The sequence below is a fragment of the Ptychodera flava genome, chromosome 11, assembly GCF_041260155.1.
Source record: "Ptychodera flava strain L36383 chromosome 11, AS_Pfla_20210202, whole genome shotgun sequence".
NCBI classification, from domain to species: domain Eukaryota; kingdom Metazoa; phylum Hemichordata; class Enteropneusta; family Ptychoderidae; genus Ptychodera; species Ptychodera flava.
In genome coordinates, this window is record NC_091938.1 from 952128 (window position 1) to 969365 (window position 17238).

General features: G+C 38.1%; 1 protein-coding gene across 3 annotated transcripts in view; it reads left to right on the forward strand.

Annotated features, from left to right (window-relative positions):
* The window catches only part of LOC139143217 (TGF-beta receptor type-1-like), a 52645-nt gene that overhangs the window by 23315 nt on the left and 12092 nt on the right, over window positions 1-17238 (forward strand). For all 3 annotated transcript variants that reach the window (XR_011554556.1, XM_070713368.1, XM_070713369.1), the window contains exons 2-5: window positions 477-752; window positions 13913-14155; window positions 15291-15521; window positions 16623-16790. Coding sequence is in view for 2 of the 3 variants with exons in the window: in XM_070713368.1 (XP_070569469.1) it covers window positions 477-752; window positions 13913-14155; window positions 15291-15521; window positions 16623-16790 (918 nt within the window). In the remaining variant the exon portion in view is untranslated. The remainder of the gene's footprint in view (window positions 1-476; window positions 753-13912; window positions 14156-15290; window positions 15522-16622; window positions 16791-17238) is intronic.

A 17238-nucleotide genomic window follows, 5' to 3' on the forward strand; every position in this document is an offset into this window, starting at 1 on the left:
ATTTTGACGTAGACAGTCACAAAACAATTCAGGAGGTGGTAAAGTTGACCAACATTTGCCATTATTCTATGACCAGAGATAAGTGGTTTAACCAATATAGTATTAAATAGACAATTTCCTTTCATTACTGCCACTGCTATTCCAATACTTTAGCCTTCATATGAATTCAGTAATACTGAAGTCTAGAAAATACAGTTATTCACGATAAATATTTTTCTGGTTGTTTCAGAATAAACAAAGAAGCTCAATGCTTCCAAAGATTCATTGGACTCCATTGCTTATGAGAGTGTATGAGAGTATGATTCCTATGCTAATTTCATTTTCAACTATATACAAATTTCTGCCCTTCTTTATGAATGGTGTTATATCTGTTGTAAACTTTCAGATTCTCAGTTAAATATTGCATCATTGTTATACTTTGAAGATTCCCATTGCGGAATTGTCCTAATTATTTTTGTCAATCTTATGCATTTCAGCTTTGCTATGCCTTTGTGACATCTGTTATGATAACAACAACACATGCCAAACTGATGGTGTCTGTATGGCTGAGAAGAGGAGAAATGGCGACAAGATTGAGGAGGGGGTGAGGTGTATAGACCAGGAAAATCTGCAGCCCCCTGAGCATCCTTTTGCCTGCCTGACAGCTGTTCCGGAATCCCAGATGATAGTGCAGTGTTGCCGTGATAAAGATATGTGTAATAAAGAACTGTTGGAACAGATAGTGCTGCCACCAATGCCGTCAACAACTCCAAGTAAGTGTATCAAATCATCATTATAGCTCTATGCAACAGCTTTGCACAGAGCATTTATAAAAAGTCTGTCTGGCAAGCGTGAAGGATCCTGGGTAACATCTTTTCCATCACAAATAAGTAAAAGTATAGTGATTAGCCCCATGAGATAATGATGAATTTACAATGGACCCAGTATACTCCAGTCTTACCAGATGGCAAAATGCCGAATTCTAACTGTCAACAGACTGAAATGAAGGAAACAGCAACTCTATGGTATTCTTAGTGTTGTTTATTTTAGTACGTATTTTATTTGTTTGCTGAAACAAGTACAATGTTGTGATGTGTTGTATAGATGTATGTCTTTGCAAATTGAAAGTGATTCCAACAAACTTTAAACCCACAGATTGGAGTTGACGTAAAGTTTTATGTTTACCCTAGCTGGTTAATGCAGTAATGAATTGAAAAAGCAAACTGTAAGACACAGGGTAAGGTGAATGTAATAAGAAGCCTGTGTAGTGTTGTACATGTAGTTGTCATTAAATCACTCTAAGGAAGAAACCTAAGGAAGCCTGTGAAATATCATGATGGAACATACACCAGTGGTCGCGCTTACTTTCGCAGCTCTGCGTCCCTAGGGACGCAATGTAGCCAAAATGTGCGTCCATTGCTATTTTGATTGCGTCCCGACCAATTTGCATATTAACTAGACTCAATTTGGTGACGTTGTTCTTGAACAGTTTCTCACGTCGTAAAGGTCATCACGATAAGGTCAATCACCCAGTTGTTCATGGTAACAAATGTTCAACGTGTTTAATGTGCAAAATTAACAGTTTGAATCTTGCAAGTAATTTATCTCAGTATTTTTTTACTTCTTTCGTTTCTTTTCGTTAAATATTGCTATAGCTTGATTGATATCGAAGTCCTGTAGTGCTGGACCATGTATGCTTATTAGCATTAAATCATCGACATGATCATCTGAGAGACGGCTGCGTCGAGGACATTTTATGCGATTCTGGGTACTAAAACCCCTTTCACACGGTACACTTGTAACAGGGATAACCAATGCTATTGACGCGAGAATTGCGTAATCGGGAAATATGTCGGCATAATCGGTTGTGAGCACACGGCAGGCATCCTCAAAAGAACGAACTCCATGACCCGGAAGTGTACGCTTGACTGCGAGGAACTCATTGCGTAGATTGCTGCAATTCAGTAATGGCTCTACCTCAACTCCCGTCGCGTCCTGTTTCGGCTGCCCGTAAAACACTGAAAGTCGTTCAAGACTTTCAGTTGCATAGTCTCGAAGACGTTCGTCGTCATCAGGATAAAGACTCACATTAAACACCTTATCGAAACTACTCAGCAGATCTAACGCGTTGTTTGGGAAACGATCCTCTAGTCTCGATATCAAATGTTCGATAAACGATTGTCTCACCCCGAAGTGTACGCTTGACTGCGAGGAACTCATTGCGTAGATTGCTGCAATTCAGTAATGGCTCTACCTCAACTCCCGTCGCGTCCTGTTTCGGCTGCCCGTAAAACACTGAAAGTCGTTCAAGACTTTCAGTTGCATAGTCTCGAAGACGTTCGTCGTCATCAGGATAAAGACTCACATTAAACACCTTATCGAAACTACTCAGCAGATCTAACGCGTTGTTTGGGAAACGATCCTCTAGTCTCGATATCAAATGTTCGATAAACGATTGTCTCACTCGGTTGTGAGTGGTTATATTTGCAGCCGCAGCATATGTTAGTTGTATTCCACGAATCGTGCGGTTGTTCTGTTGAAATTCCTGATTGAAACGTCGTTCACTGTCGCCAGACATCGGCTCATCGAGGAGATCGTGAAGTGCCGCAATAGTTGTGCCAACCATTGGCTGCACTCTCGACAGATTAACACTCTCTCGTTGAAATACTAAGTTCAATCGGTCCATAATTAGCAGGACGTCTGTGAGCGTGTAGGTCAACGCAATGAATGAGTAAGGTTTGATCAGTCTTAACAAGCCTTCTGCCGTGGGATTTTTTCTTGCATCCTCCTCCAACTCCAGCACTAAAGCAGGCCAATTGCTTTCAATTGACTTTACAGCCCGTGACAATGACAGCCATCTAACTGAACATGGCTGCTTTAAACTCAAGAAATCGTTGACATCGAGGGCTTTGTTGAGTTCGCGCAATCGCTCGTAACGAGCAGCGGAATATTCAAAGTAATTATATACCGAATTAACTGTATTTCTATATTTGGCGACTGCTTCAACACCCTTCGCAGCATCGGACGACACGAGTGCAACTCGATGAGCGGCGCAATGCACCTGTAACATGAACGGGTTTACACGCTGAAGGCGTACTCCGACTCCGTTTAGACGTCCGGTCATTACAGACGCACCGTCTGATCCAAGTCCAACTACTTTGTATTTCGAAATATTCATGCGCTCAAACTGTTGTAATATCGCCTCAGTCACCGTTTCAGCATTGCCTGCTGCAATTGTTACATTTCCGGAAAACACTGTTTTAGCTTCTCCATTCTTTACTATGCGAATAAATATGATAAGTTTCTTATTGACCGTAATATTTACTGTTTCATCCACGATGACCGAAATAACGGGACTTGCAGCAATCTCTTTATCAAGTTCTGTCTGTAAAACTTTGGCAATCGCGGCTTGCATCTCCCTCACACTTTCGTGGTGTTTGTAGTATTGGCCGTCTGAAAGCGCTAGACACTTATTTTCGTTTTGTAGCTCAAGCAAAGATGAAAACATATCATCTGGCAATTCCTTCTTAGCCATAAAATATACAGTTCGAAGCATTGCCGCATGTGAATCTTTCTGTTTTCCTCGATTTATTTCCACGGTCTTTTTCATACTTGACTGAAGTGGCTTGTGTTTCACTGCGTCGATATGATCGGTGTGTCCAGAATGACGTACTAAAGCTGAGCGTTGCATGTCGCTACATCCTACGGCACTAGTAAAGGAATTTTTTTTGCCACTACTTTTGCACAGTGAACAAAACATCCTGTCTTCACTTTTCCCGTCAATAACGGCGGTCTTGTTCAGTAGCCATGGAAATTCCCTCTCCCACTCCGATCTATATTTTCGCTTTCTCGATTTAGCTGGCGTAGTGCTCGAGTCGGGAGTCACATTACCGTGTTCAACGGCTGCGGCAATACTTGAAGTTTCTGGCTGACGAACCTCACTCGGAGTCGCAGTAGTTTTATCACAAGTTTCTCCTGTTTCGCGACCAGCTGTTGAACATTTGTCACCTGATGAACCGGAGTTTGTGAATTTGAACCGGAACAGGGTTGACTGTTTACGAGAACTCATGTCTGCTGAGGACGACGACGTACAAACGGTGTGATCACGTAATGAGTGATTGATATTTGAAATTTCGCTACCGTTTTAGGATTTCATTTTTAGAAAGTGTCAAAATTGTCAACCAATGAGAAAAAGGGAAACAACAAAAAATGTCGCAACTCTTATCAATCAAAATAAGCATGGAGACGACGCGACGGTTTTGATTAAACTCGCTACGCTACATATTGTTTCATGTTTATTTTAGTGAAAGCGTTACCACTGGTAACTGTCAATCACCCTCGCGGCCGGCCGTCTTTGTATATTCACACGTGCAGTTGTTGAGTATCCCCAGTGGAAGCTACATATTGTTTCATGTTTATTTTAGTGAAAGCGTTACCACTGGTAACTGTCAATCACCCTCGCGGCCGGCCGTCTTTGTATATTCACACGTGCAGTTGTTGAGTATCCCCAGTGGAAGCTAATGCGTCCCATTGGACGCAGATGCCATCAAAACTGCGTCCACAAGCTTGCTATTTGCGTCAAATACGCACAATAATGCGTCAAACGCGACCACTGATACACCCCACATTTACTTGGTGAAAAAATGGAGGAAACCTTTAAATTTCACAAGACTGCCAGGCAGCTTTTATAAAAATCATAAAGTACTGGTCTGATGATGTTGGATCAGGTCTATCATCTGTCTGTGTCCTTGCTTATTCTACAAAAAAAGGAATTTTTAGTTTGACATACAACTGAATGTACAACTGATGTTGCAACAATAGGAAAGTAATGCAACTATTTTATTTGTGAGTTCAGTTTGTATTCCTACATTGTAAATCTCTGTTTTCAGTCACATTTTAAAATTGTTGAAATAAATGCAGCTTTCTGTGGAATATTATCATGAATTTTGTTCATAAGGGTGATCCAAATGAATGGACTATGAATTAGTTTATTTAGTTTTTGGCTTTAAGTAGGGTATGTACTAGACTTGGTTCAAGTCGGTGAATTTTTAAAAAATAAAATCATTTATAATAGTTTCTCTTGTGTCTCTCCTATTTCGTACAAACCTATCCGGAATTTGGCAGCTCACGCCAGGTTTTCCCAGCGATTGAATGCGTCACGTTTGAGTCTGCGCAGTAGTGAGTTAGTTTCTGCCGGATTCACCGACTTGGACTTCTTGCAAAGTACAGGTGGTGAGACGGACTGTGTACACAGTGACGTAGAGCAAATATAAAATGATTGACAGCCCCCGCCGTTATTCTGGCCAATAAGAAGAACGCATTGCTAATAAACCTCTGCATGCATTAAAAAGTTTGTTGTCATCTCCGTGCAAAGCTAGACATCGAGTACGTTTTATATCTGGGCGAATAATAGCATCACGTTCGTACATCCACCGCGTTTTACAACTGATCGGTCGACCACCGCTAATCATGCGAGATTACCAAAGAAAGCTTGTTGAGAGTTACATTGAGGGAAAAGATGTGTTCGTCTGCACACCAACCGGCAGCGGAAAATCACTGACATACGAAGTCGCTCCACATTGTTTTGATTTCCATCGCTTCGGGCACGTAAGAGAACAGGCTCCAACTGTAAGGACGGTGTCTTTTTCCATCCTTGAATAACCGGCCACGATTTTCGCATTTTGTAACATGGGCCCCACAAACAACACATATTTTCACGCGTTTTCGGTGATAGAACAGAGGTCGTGCTGACTTTTGTGGGAGTGATCGCACTCGACATTTTGTCAACAACGCCATGTGAGTTTTATCACGGTCCCTCCACAAAAGTGTGGAGGGACCGTGGTTTTATGCACGTCTCGTGTGGGTCAATTGGTAACTCCTCCCAATGTGTAAAATTGAGTGATGTCATCTTATGAATAATATATGAGTAAAGAAAACGTCATCTCATGAATAATTTATAGCAACGCAAACCCTGCAAGAAAGCCAAGTCTGTGATTCCGGGTGAAACTCCGCTGTATAGCGTTCACTCCACTCATCGCGTTCACCCTACTCATCGCGTCCACTCACGCGCGCGTTTCACATGAAAGCAAAATACAAATCATTGCGTTCACTCCACTCAAACATTCACAAATCACAGACTTGAACCAAGTCTAGGTATGTACATGAAGCAAAAAATCAATAGTACAGTTTTATACATGCACAGGCTGCGTGTATCCCTTCCTAACCTGCTGCAGTAGCTTGTCAGTATTTATTGAATAAATGTGACAGCCCATTAACAAATGATTGTAAATGGTTACTTATCTGAACTCAGCTGACCCCTGAACCGTTCAGTCATGTTGAGCCGATGATTTATTGGGGGACATGGAGCCCACTGCAAACCCCAACCAAACGCCATTGCTTGGTGAATCCTAATTGCATTCTTGTGGTTAGAAGTGCAGATATAAAGTCATGTCATGTATCTCTCATCTGGTTGATCAATGATAGTGTGGAGGGGCTTTTCAGCATGTCAAGGGTAAATGTAACAAGCACAAATGCATTGTCGGTATAACAGCTCACTTCTGACTCTCTTGTACCCAGATTGGCAATAAGGATTTCTTTATAAGATTAGCAAAAACTATTCCTTTGTAACTGCATAGAACACTCTCCCCAAGACATTGAAATGTTGTCTGTATCTTTCATCCAAGGAGACAGCATTGCCAAAAAAATCAGTGTTGTAGAATAGCAAACATTCATTTGTTGCTATGGAAACATTTCTATTCAGTCAATGAGTATATGTATGAAGTTGTTCAATATATCATTCAGTGTTTCATTCCGTAGTTCTTTTCTATGAAATATGTAGAAGTATACTTAGGGTAGTCATAGTGTTATATATTATTCAGTCAATAATATGATTTTCCGGCCCTGTTGCCAAGGACACTCTTGAATAAAATTTGATTTATTTTACATGATACCTTAAAAGTTGGTCATAGTCACAGTTGTTAAAGCTGAATAAAATCAGAATACATACACATGTACTTTAATATTTTTACAAATTTCAGTTTTCTCTATTCTTTTCATATTTGGACTTGCAAATTTTTAGCTACTATAGACTATAGTCTATAGAAGCTAATGGGATGGGTATCCGTCCGGCGTCAGTCTGTATGTATGTATGTATGTATGTATGTATGTATGTATGTATGTATGTATGTATGTATGTCCGTTTGTGAGGCGTCCGTCCACTCAAATATCTTGAGAACCGCAGTACTTACTGATTTGATATTTGTTGTGTAGATGAAAAATTCGATTTTGAGAAACTGTTTTTTTTTTAATTTTTTGATATTGTTGAAAATAGGCAAATTAATGCCAAAAAAGGCGTTTTTGGTAAAAAATCTTCTTCTTCATAACCGCTGGTCAGACAGCTTTGTTATTTGGTATACAGGTCCCTAGGGACAACCAAACTTGGATTTGTTCAAATTGTGATGAAATATGCAAATCTGTATTTTGAAGGAATTTTTTTTGTCATTTTTGATCAAAATTTGACTTACATTGTATGTAATTCTTGTACTGTATAAACCCTATCAATTCACCCAGAAAAAAATAATTAATATGATTTTAAATAATTGAATTAATTAGGAAATCATCAAAGCCAAAATGATTTTAGTGTAGATTTATCAGAAAGATCAACTTTTTTTGACAGTTCATAGTGAAATGCTTACCATCTTGGAGGATTAAAACATGTAAAGGCAACTTTCTTGAATCCCAACTTTGACATATTCTGAACCGTCATTTATTGTGCCCTGTATGTTATCTAAAAGAAATTGCTCAAAATAGTCAATAGAGATAGAGATAGAGATAGAGAAAGTTCTGATTTCCATTTATGGTTGACTTGGTAAGGATAAAATAAAATTACGTTTTGAGGAAAAAACTAGAGTGGTCAATTAAAAGAGTGGTCAAAGTGATAGGGGTTTTATGGTAAAGCTCGGCTGTAAGATTCCTCATGTGCTATTTATAGCAATTATGCAATCTATGTAAACAGTGCAATGAAAGTTACAGATTCCTATAATGCTTTTGATGACCTTGAACTTCTTAAGTTTCAAACATTTGTATCTTCAGTGTGCTTTCTCTGAGTATGTACAGTCTCAACTTATTCACTAGAACTCACTTACAATGTTAATCAAAGATATCCACCTTCTTCATCAATACATGTGTCACAAAAGGTTATTCTCTACATAACACAGTAGAGCTCTGTCAACTGTTGAGTTGCTTGTTCTTTCAAAACTGCTGGTCAGACATTGGTTTACAAGTCCCTAGGATGACCTAAGTGAGATAATTTCATACAGTCAGGAAATACTTAATTTTGTATCCATGTCTATAGTAGCTTCAGGGACATTGGCCCTATGTTTTAATAATAACATTGGCCAAATTTGATATTTTAGCAACGTTTTGCGAAAATTTTATGCATTGCCAGACAAAACTCAAAACATATTCAGGGATCACTTTGGGGCACGATAACGCGATATTTACGCTCAAAAATCAGAAAAATCGCATTCAGAAAAATCAATCGGGCAAAAAAGTCGCGCCGATAATTCAAATGGCGCGTACGTGATACCTTTACGCGATCTAAATTCATCGGTAACATTTGGCCGGTTTTCAGTACAGAACCACTCATATTGTCGCCGTAGAGAGCGCTATAATTACGCTAGAAAAAAGCTGTTGCAGAGTTACCCGTTTCAACAGCGTTTGTGATTGGTTGCCAACAGGAAGTTTTGCGTTCATTGACAAATCATTGGAGTCGATACAGCAAGTGTTCATTGCTGATGTACAGTGTGTTGTCGTAGCTCAAAATGGCGCTTTCGAAGGAATATTCGTGTCCAGTACGAGTGGTAGTGCGAAGAAAAAACGAAAATGCACTATTCTGGACTACTGTACTTCGGTTACTCCCGCACTGGAAAGTATGGATTCGACCGCCTCCGATTACAACTACACTGAGAATGACAGTTTTCGGACAGGGTAGTGAATTTCGCCCAAAGCCGTTTCATAAATGACGAGCACAACGAAATTTTATTACCATACCCTTCGAAACTTTATTGTGTTTATCCTCAAACTGTTAACACCGACAGAAGTGACATTTAGGGGGGTCAAAGTTGCCCAATTTTTGCCCCATGTTGAGCGCGTGTAATCGGACTACTATCGCAGTAATCGGACGTCGTATTTTGAATGTGATAAGGGGCTAAATATTGATATTTTGAAACTTCGAACCCCGATTTTCAATTTCGATGTGTCTAGAAAACTATGTGGAAATATTTCGTGATAATTAGTTACGTTTAAACCATGGACGACGCAACTATATTTCAACGTGTATAGCGCTTCTAGATATCGGACACGGGCTGTCCCTGTGTGTTGCGTTCTACACCTCGTATTGTACGGTGTGGCTAACTTCACCAAGTTTCTAGCGCCCGAAATAGCTTTTACCCCCCAAAAAATCCAAAACGGGACGGCAGCGTCACCTGACTTAATATGCTGGAGCATGACTTGTAAAACGCTTTCAAAACGGAGTGAAGGGCGTATAACGAACAGCATGTCATCAAATGTCTGAAAACTGAAGATCGTCAGAAAACTGTCTCACTGAGTGTATTGTTATGCAAATTAACCATATGCAGAAAATCAGGGAAAGTTAGGTCCGGTTCCCACAGACTTTGAAATTCTCCCACTGTTTTTTTTCATGTGCGATTTTATCTCATGCTGTTCTTGAGCCAGGGTAATCCCTGCATATTGAGCATGGATTTTTAACATTTCCTACAATACAAGTATTGGTAAAAATCTGCTGAACTGAAAACAAAATTATGATTTCAAATATACATATTTATTGTTATATTATTAACCCTTTGAGCACTGTAAATTTCTCCCGCCAAAATTTTAGTGCAAAATTTTACCAATTTTTATGAATTTTTCTGTAATTTTTTGATATTTATGGACCAAATGGACATCAAATTTCATTTGCTACAGTTTTTTCTCAAAACTTTGGCAAAAATCTGAGAAAAATTGACTGGGTTTTTTTATATATAAAGGGGACAAAAATAGACTGGTGCTCAAAGGGTTAAAACGGGAATTGTGTTTTAGTGATAATGTCCACATTCATTGTTAGAGTACGTATAAAGGAAGATAATGTAGTATCTTTTGTAACAACAACATCTAAAATACCAGCTGGCTGGTTTTGAGTAAATCTTTTTTTGCCAAGTCTTTCTTAACTTTTGCCATGTACATCACACTGTGACATGCCTACAATCTACTAAATCAAAACATTTCTCTTTGACATTTGAAAATTCTACATACCACATGTTCAGTATTAAGCTGGCGCCTAAAAATTTCTAAAAAAACCAAACAGCTAAGTTGACTCCAAGATTTCAGAAATATTACTTAGAAGGTGTATTGTACCTTCATGAATTTACTTTTATTCATAGACAAAAATGGCAACCACTTTAGAATAACATGCCCTCTTCCTTATGATACGGGCATGCTTGTTTACTGGTGCCTTTCATAATTATAGGGTAGAATGTGCCACTGGGATAGATATTTGGACTCTCACCAATTTTACAATTCTGATCTAATCTACTGCATGTAGAGGCTCAGTTTGAAGCTCTTTTGGGCAGTAAAGTTTGCACTATCTTAGTTTTATTAAAATCAACAATCTACTTTTTCCCTGTAGAGTTAACACAATTCAATTTTTGAATTTCAAATACTGGTAAATTTAATTTAATTTGTTCATCTCAGATGCCAAACTTTTTCTTGATTTTGAGAAAGAATGGTTGAAATCTTCCTTGAGGAAAGTGAGAGCAAAAGTTCAAGTCTTTCACTTCCAAGGTGCATGGTAACAGTTGATAGATACCTCCTAGGACATTTTTACTTTGTAATTAGTAGGGTTTTCTGTGACCACAGTACTAGGCATGTTATACCATTGTGTGTGTGCTTGGTGTTTAAAGGCGCCCTTCTCAATCCAAGGTTCTCGCATTAGCGAATGTGTCATTAGCCCATTAACAGTTTGTCATTCTTTTGTTTTCCATTGAATATTTCATCAAGTAAATAACATAAATCTGATGATTGAAGGGGGCTTAAACTCACAGTATGCAAAGACATGTGATCATAACCTTGCAATATGGCTTAAGTAGATGTTTATTCAGCCATGTTTATTTGGTAATTAGAATGATGAATTGAGTGCCTTGAATTCATCCATGACAAATTGACATGATTTATATTTAGTGTCTATTTACTTGTGACTTAAAGGGCCTTTGATGATTATTTTTCATTATATGTATTTTGAATATCAGTTGTTTGTAAAAGGCACTGTTATTGTTACATTTGAATTAAAGTCTAGACCAGAAGTCATTTGTCAACAATAACCATGCAATTTACACATACACAGGGTGAGTTGACAGGCTGAATACTCGATAGCCTTGTTCAGATTGACCACTTTGCGTCGGTGTAGCACCGGTGCTGGGCCCGGGCCGACGTAAAAAAAACAATGTGGACATGCTGCGTCGGCCTAAGGCTGACGCAGTTTGGTCCTGGCTAGAAGGGGGGGTTCAGGGCCGACGCAAAATTTGGGCCGACGCAAATTCAGGTGTGTGGTACAGTGTCTACACGTTGCGTCGGCCCTGGTCCCAGTTGACCAGGCCTCTGCCATGGATCGAAGTTGAACTAGTCACCCTATTCGCACAAAACAAACGACGTCTGAAACTAAAGTTTACACTTATCGAAAGTTTTCAATCCAGTCTTTACATGTATCATCCCATGTACGCAGAACTATATCTTCCCACCAACTTTTGTTCCGCAAGCGAGACATGTCATTCGATTCCACAGTGCACGTAAATTAGAGACGTATGTCAAAAATGCCGCGCATTGGTTATTTCTCCGCCACCGTCTTATATATACCATATGCTCATCCAATATATAGCAAGGATCTCTCCGATGATTAAAAGGGCGAGTGGCGGTCATTTTTGCCCTTCTTGTGCATTAAACGCAGGAAAATCATGAACAGTAGAAACAGTGTGCCATTATTCAAATACGCCATTTTGACCTTTGACAGGTCAGAGGTCACAAAGGAAGGTAAATTTACGTTGGCCCTAATTCTGGTACCGGTAAGTGGGGATAAGTGCAGACGCGGACCAAATCTATTCCCAAAAGGACAATTATTTTGCATCGGCCCAAATTTAAGTTGGGTTGCAAATGTGAACTAAGTATGTATATCACAACATGCTTTGGAGAGCAAAATAAGATATTATGGTTGACATTATAAACAAAAATAGTGTAAACAATCATCAAAAGTTAGCATTCCTGGCCCTTTAATGTTGAACAAGCTGTTACACCAACTGTTCAAAGATTCAAATATTTATAAAAGGCCAGTCTTACTTCCCTTCAAAATGTGACAGATCAGCTAAATAAATTGTGTGTATTGGGCAGCAGTGGAGACCTTTTAAACTTTGATCACATGCCATGATTTGTGTTGGAACGACAGAGATGAACCTGCTTTTCTTAGCTGAACTATCAACACAGAGAAGGCTTATCATATGAGTGACTGTCAGATGACATGTCACATTGGTGTTTACTAACTGGGTTGAGGAACTATGTTGTCACAATCCACCATTCAAATTTGTTGTCACAATCCACCAGTCAAATGGCTTCAGTGGTAGGTACAATAATGTACATATTCCTAGAATGGCTCTTCTCAGATTCAGTAGGCCATATGAGGATGATTTTATATACATGTCTTGAAATTATGTAATTTTCAAGGTTATTTCTCTCATTCTTGATCAAAACTTGTCTTTTTTGTTTGGTTAATACTTTACCTTTCCTTTTCAGAGGGTTTTAATCTTTTAAAACATCTGAAATGAACTATGCTATTTAGCATCTTTCAAGTATTGTTTTTTCAAACACCATAAATAATGATTTAATATTGGCTTTTTTTCAGCAAAGAGTGTTTGAGTCAGGGGAAATGAAATCAAATGTTTATATGAGGGATATCTTCCCTATCAGTAGTTTGATTGAAAGTAGCAAACTCATATGGCTACATTCTCTCAGATTCCATTTTGCTATATCATAAAGCAGCATGATACTTCAAATTATGACTGTTATCATTTTCTTGACTCATCAAGTCAAAAAAGATGTCAACCTTGATGGTACATCACTAGTCAGCTTAATCAGCTGATAAATTTACACATACATATTTACATCAAGATGTCTGTTATCATTCCGTTTCTGGGAATTATGAAATTGGGGTTTTGGAACATGACCTGACCGATATTTCTGTTTATCCAAGTATAACTAGGGTTTTCAAATGTTGTATTTTTATCTCTGCTGTCAATGATGCAGAGCGTATCAGATACATGACCTGTTTGCGTCCAATGTCTGTCGTCTGGCAGAACTTCGCTCCACATATTGTTTGTACAGTAATTTTGATTGCGACAAATACCTAATTTTTCTTGATGTCTTGTTCAAGATTTGCTTGTAATAGCTGATCATTTGTGAGATGCTGTCCAAAAACCAACCACACAAATACCACTCTTCACTTTGTTTATAGTTTTGGCATTGCCAGCAGTAGATGTGTCATATTGTTCACAAGCAAACTGACATGCCCCATATATCTCCCTGGAAATTATTTTTGGCCGACCATATTGTTCTTTGTAGCAGGAATTTAGACCACAGAGTAAATGTACTGAGAATATAGCTAGTGATCAGGGAAGTGCTGAGTATTTTACAAGTGACATTGGAACTTAAACGTAATGGTTAAAAATTATTGTCAAGATTACTAACCTCAATCCATATTGAACATTTCTGAATGTGCTTTTATAATCTTTCTGTCTCTAAAATTGTATTGAGTCAATTTTGTATGTTCTTTTATTCATCCGTCCATTCATTCATTTATTCATTCATTCATTCATTCAATGAATTGTTTTCACAGATCCACAGAGTCACCAGATACCTCACTCATTTGGTTCTGTTGAGTTGGCGGCAGTGATAGCAGGTCCCATATGTTTCATATGTCTGATGCTGATGATCACCCTGTGCGTATGGCAGACCAGGATACGGCAACCCATCAGACTTCCCATTGATTCCAGTTCTGATGTGGAAAATCCTCTGATGCCGGCAGGACAGTCCCTGAAAGAAATTATGATGGATCTCTCTACTTCTGGTTCTGGTTCAGGTAATTTATATCAATCTTTCCTTCAGGTTGACACTACAATATTGGAGGAGAAAAAAACAAACCTGTTATGTGAAATGAGGACAGCAGGATATTGTGTGTTATGGCTTACCTGTAAGAGTAATGGATGATTTCATATTTTGTCATAATTGTGACTGATGTCACAATTCACTGATTCCGTTTGAGTATACCTCAGGAGTCAGAGAGGTTTCAGACCCTTTGGATGTAGATGTCATAACATTATAGAACATTCCAAGCTGTTGCAAGATGAGACTGTGAAGTTGCGGACATGTAGCACAAATTTCCATTTGTCTCCCAAGTGGTATTTATTTCTATGGTTTGTCTATGGAGCCCGGTAGAAATAGGATTAAAATGTAACAACATTTTCTAACTTAACAAAACAGGATCGAAATGAGACAGGGAGTAACAATTTAAGTGAAAAAATAAGCAGTATGCATTACCCAGCTGAAGTTGTATCGAATAATTGTTTCAATCAACAGAAAACCTCATATTTCTATCAAGAATATGAATGTACTGATTAGCACAATATTTTTTGAAAGCTCAGTAATCTTGTCTTGTTGACATCACATGAAAAATTAAAGATACATGAGACATCACAACATCAAATGACAATGAGACATCACGCCAAAATGAAGAGACTTATTTTGTCTGGATTATGAACACAGATTGCCTTTACTGAGGCTTAATTATAATACTAATAATGATAATGATAATAGTAATAGTAATGGGTTCTTACATAGCGCACTAATCCACAACTTGTGCTCAAGGCGCTTTACAATTATTATTACCCCTATTCACTGGACCCACTTTGATACCACTCCCTTGGGAGCAAACAACAGCTCACATATGCAGCCAATCAGCACAGCAGAGTTAAAGGCACACATTACAATCACTGTCTTACCAGGTACCCATCAATCCTTGGTGGGAAGAAACAATGATGAAAGTGCCTTACTCAAGGACACAATACCATAGCCATGCTGGGACTCGAACTCGCCATCCTGAGATTGTGCATCTACTGCTCTATCCACTAGCCCATGATGCCTCTAATGCAAGTTATAGAATGTCCAAAGTTTGAATCGAGTTTCTGAAAATGTATGGGGTAAAACTTTTCTTGCAGGGTTGCCATTGTTAGTACAGAGAACTATAGCAAGACAGATCCAGTTGGTGGATATGATAGGAAAAGGAAGATTTGGTGAAGTGTGGAAGGGACGATGGAGAGGTGAAAATGTTGCTGTCAAGATATTTTCATCAAGAGAGGAAAGATCATGGTTCAGGGAGGCAGAAATATACCAGACAGTAATGCTCAGAAATGAAAATATTCTTGGATTTATTGCTGCTGATAACAAAGGTAGGGTTAGTTTCATGCCAATGTTACCCACGTTATTGACAATATAATCCACACAACATAATGCAGACTTTGTCTTCTTTTGAATTATCATAAAAAAAAAAATATAATATATCAAAGGATTTTCATTGCTATTGTGGATGATATGCAGTATTACAAAATTTTATATAGGTTTTTAAAAATGAAATGTCAAGTGAATGAATCAAATGCAGTGACTGAAATGATGTGTCAGTCAGATTTCTACCTTGAAGAACAAGCTCTTTTGGAATTTGACAATTGATCAGAAGTGACAGAGTCTATTTACTCCACCTAAAGCTACCCAAGCTATTCTGATGTATACGTGATGATATTTATACCCTGACTTTGATGTACCCAAATAGAATCCTGTAATTGTTGATGAAGCTCCAAGAAGTAAAATGTTTATGCATTTTTGTTGCGTTTCTGTTCAGTTTGTGAAATCAAATTTCTTGTTCTTTTCTGTAAACCATGTCAAACTTGTAGTATTCCTGCATTTAATGTCAGACGTTATTGTGAACAGATTTTGTCCAGAATGTCAAATGTTATCAAAAATGTCAAATGTTATTGTAAATGTCTGGATTTACAAGTCCAGACTAGAATTCATCTGTCAACAATAAGATTTCAAAATGTACATAGTACATTGTGTTTGAGATGCTTGTGAATGTGACTTTCAAGCAAGATGTTGAACAGAAGAATTAGAAAATTTACTCGTTTATATGGAATAAAAATAATGAAAAATCAATTCAGAGTTCCCAGTGTTGACCAGTAATATAAATCTGTAGATTTTTAAGCAACATGAATTGAGATTCTGATAAAAAATGATCTGTGTGGAGGCATCTTACTTCCAATCATAGCTTGAATATCAATATTGTATTGTATACAGCTTGAAAACCATTTATTTTCTTCCAAATTTGCCCCTTGTGAAAGCTGTCACCTTGACTATCATCATTACTTATGGAAATCAAATTTATCTTTTTCTATTGGGGAAACTAATTTCCTGTTGTCTTTTCTGGAAGGGAAAGTTGATTGGCCAACTGCCAGAAGAGAGAGATCCATGTAAACTGTATTTTTTTTTCTATCTTGCAGATAGTGGAACATGGACACAACTTTGGCTAGTGTCTGATTACCATGAGAATGGTTCATTGTATGACTACTTGAATAGATCAGTGGTTGACATTGCTGGAACTATCAAACTAGCATTATCAACAGCAAGTGGCTTGGCTCATTTACATATGGAAATTGTTGGAACCCAAGGTCAGTTGATACAACATTGTACTTAGCTTTACAGGAGAATATAGCAGATGTTGACTGATATCAAATTTTGTGGAAATAGCTATCGACATTATGCAAATTTAGACTGTAATATAATGTAGATATAGAGTTTCTAATAGACTTCTGCCAGGCCATTGTTAATTTTGGTTTAAAAAATGCAAATTTTGTCACAAAAAGTTTTGCTCTGGCATGGAAATACACTAGCATTCATGAGAAATAGAGACACATTCATGTCTAAACATGAAATGGGAAATTCATGGGCCAGATGTGTTAATAGATCTCAGCATCACTAATGGGAGTGGTAATTCTTTACTCCAATGAATGTTGAATGTTTCTTGAAAAAAAGAAACTGTTAATACCTACTCTGCATTTGATGTTAGAAATCATTTACAGTAATGCATGTACATGTTACTTTCTGGAATGTTAGATG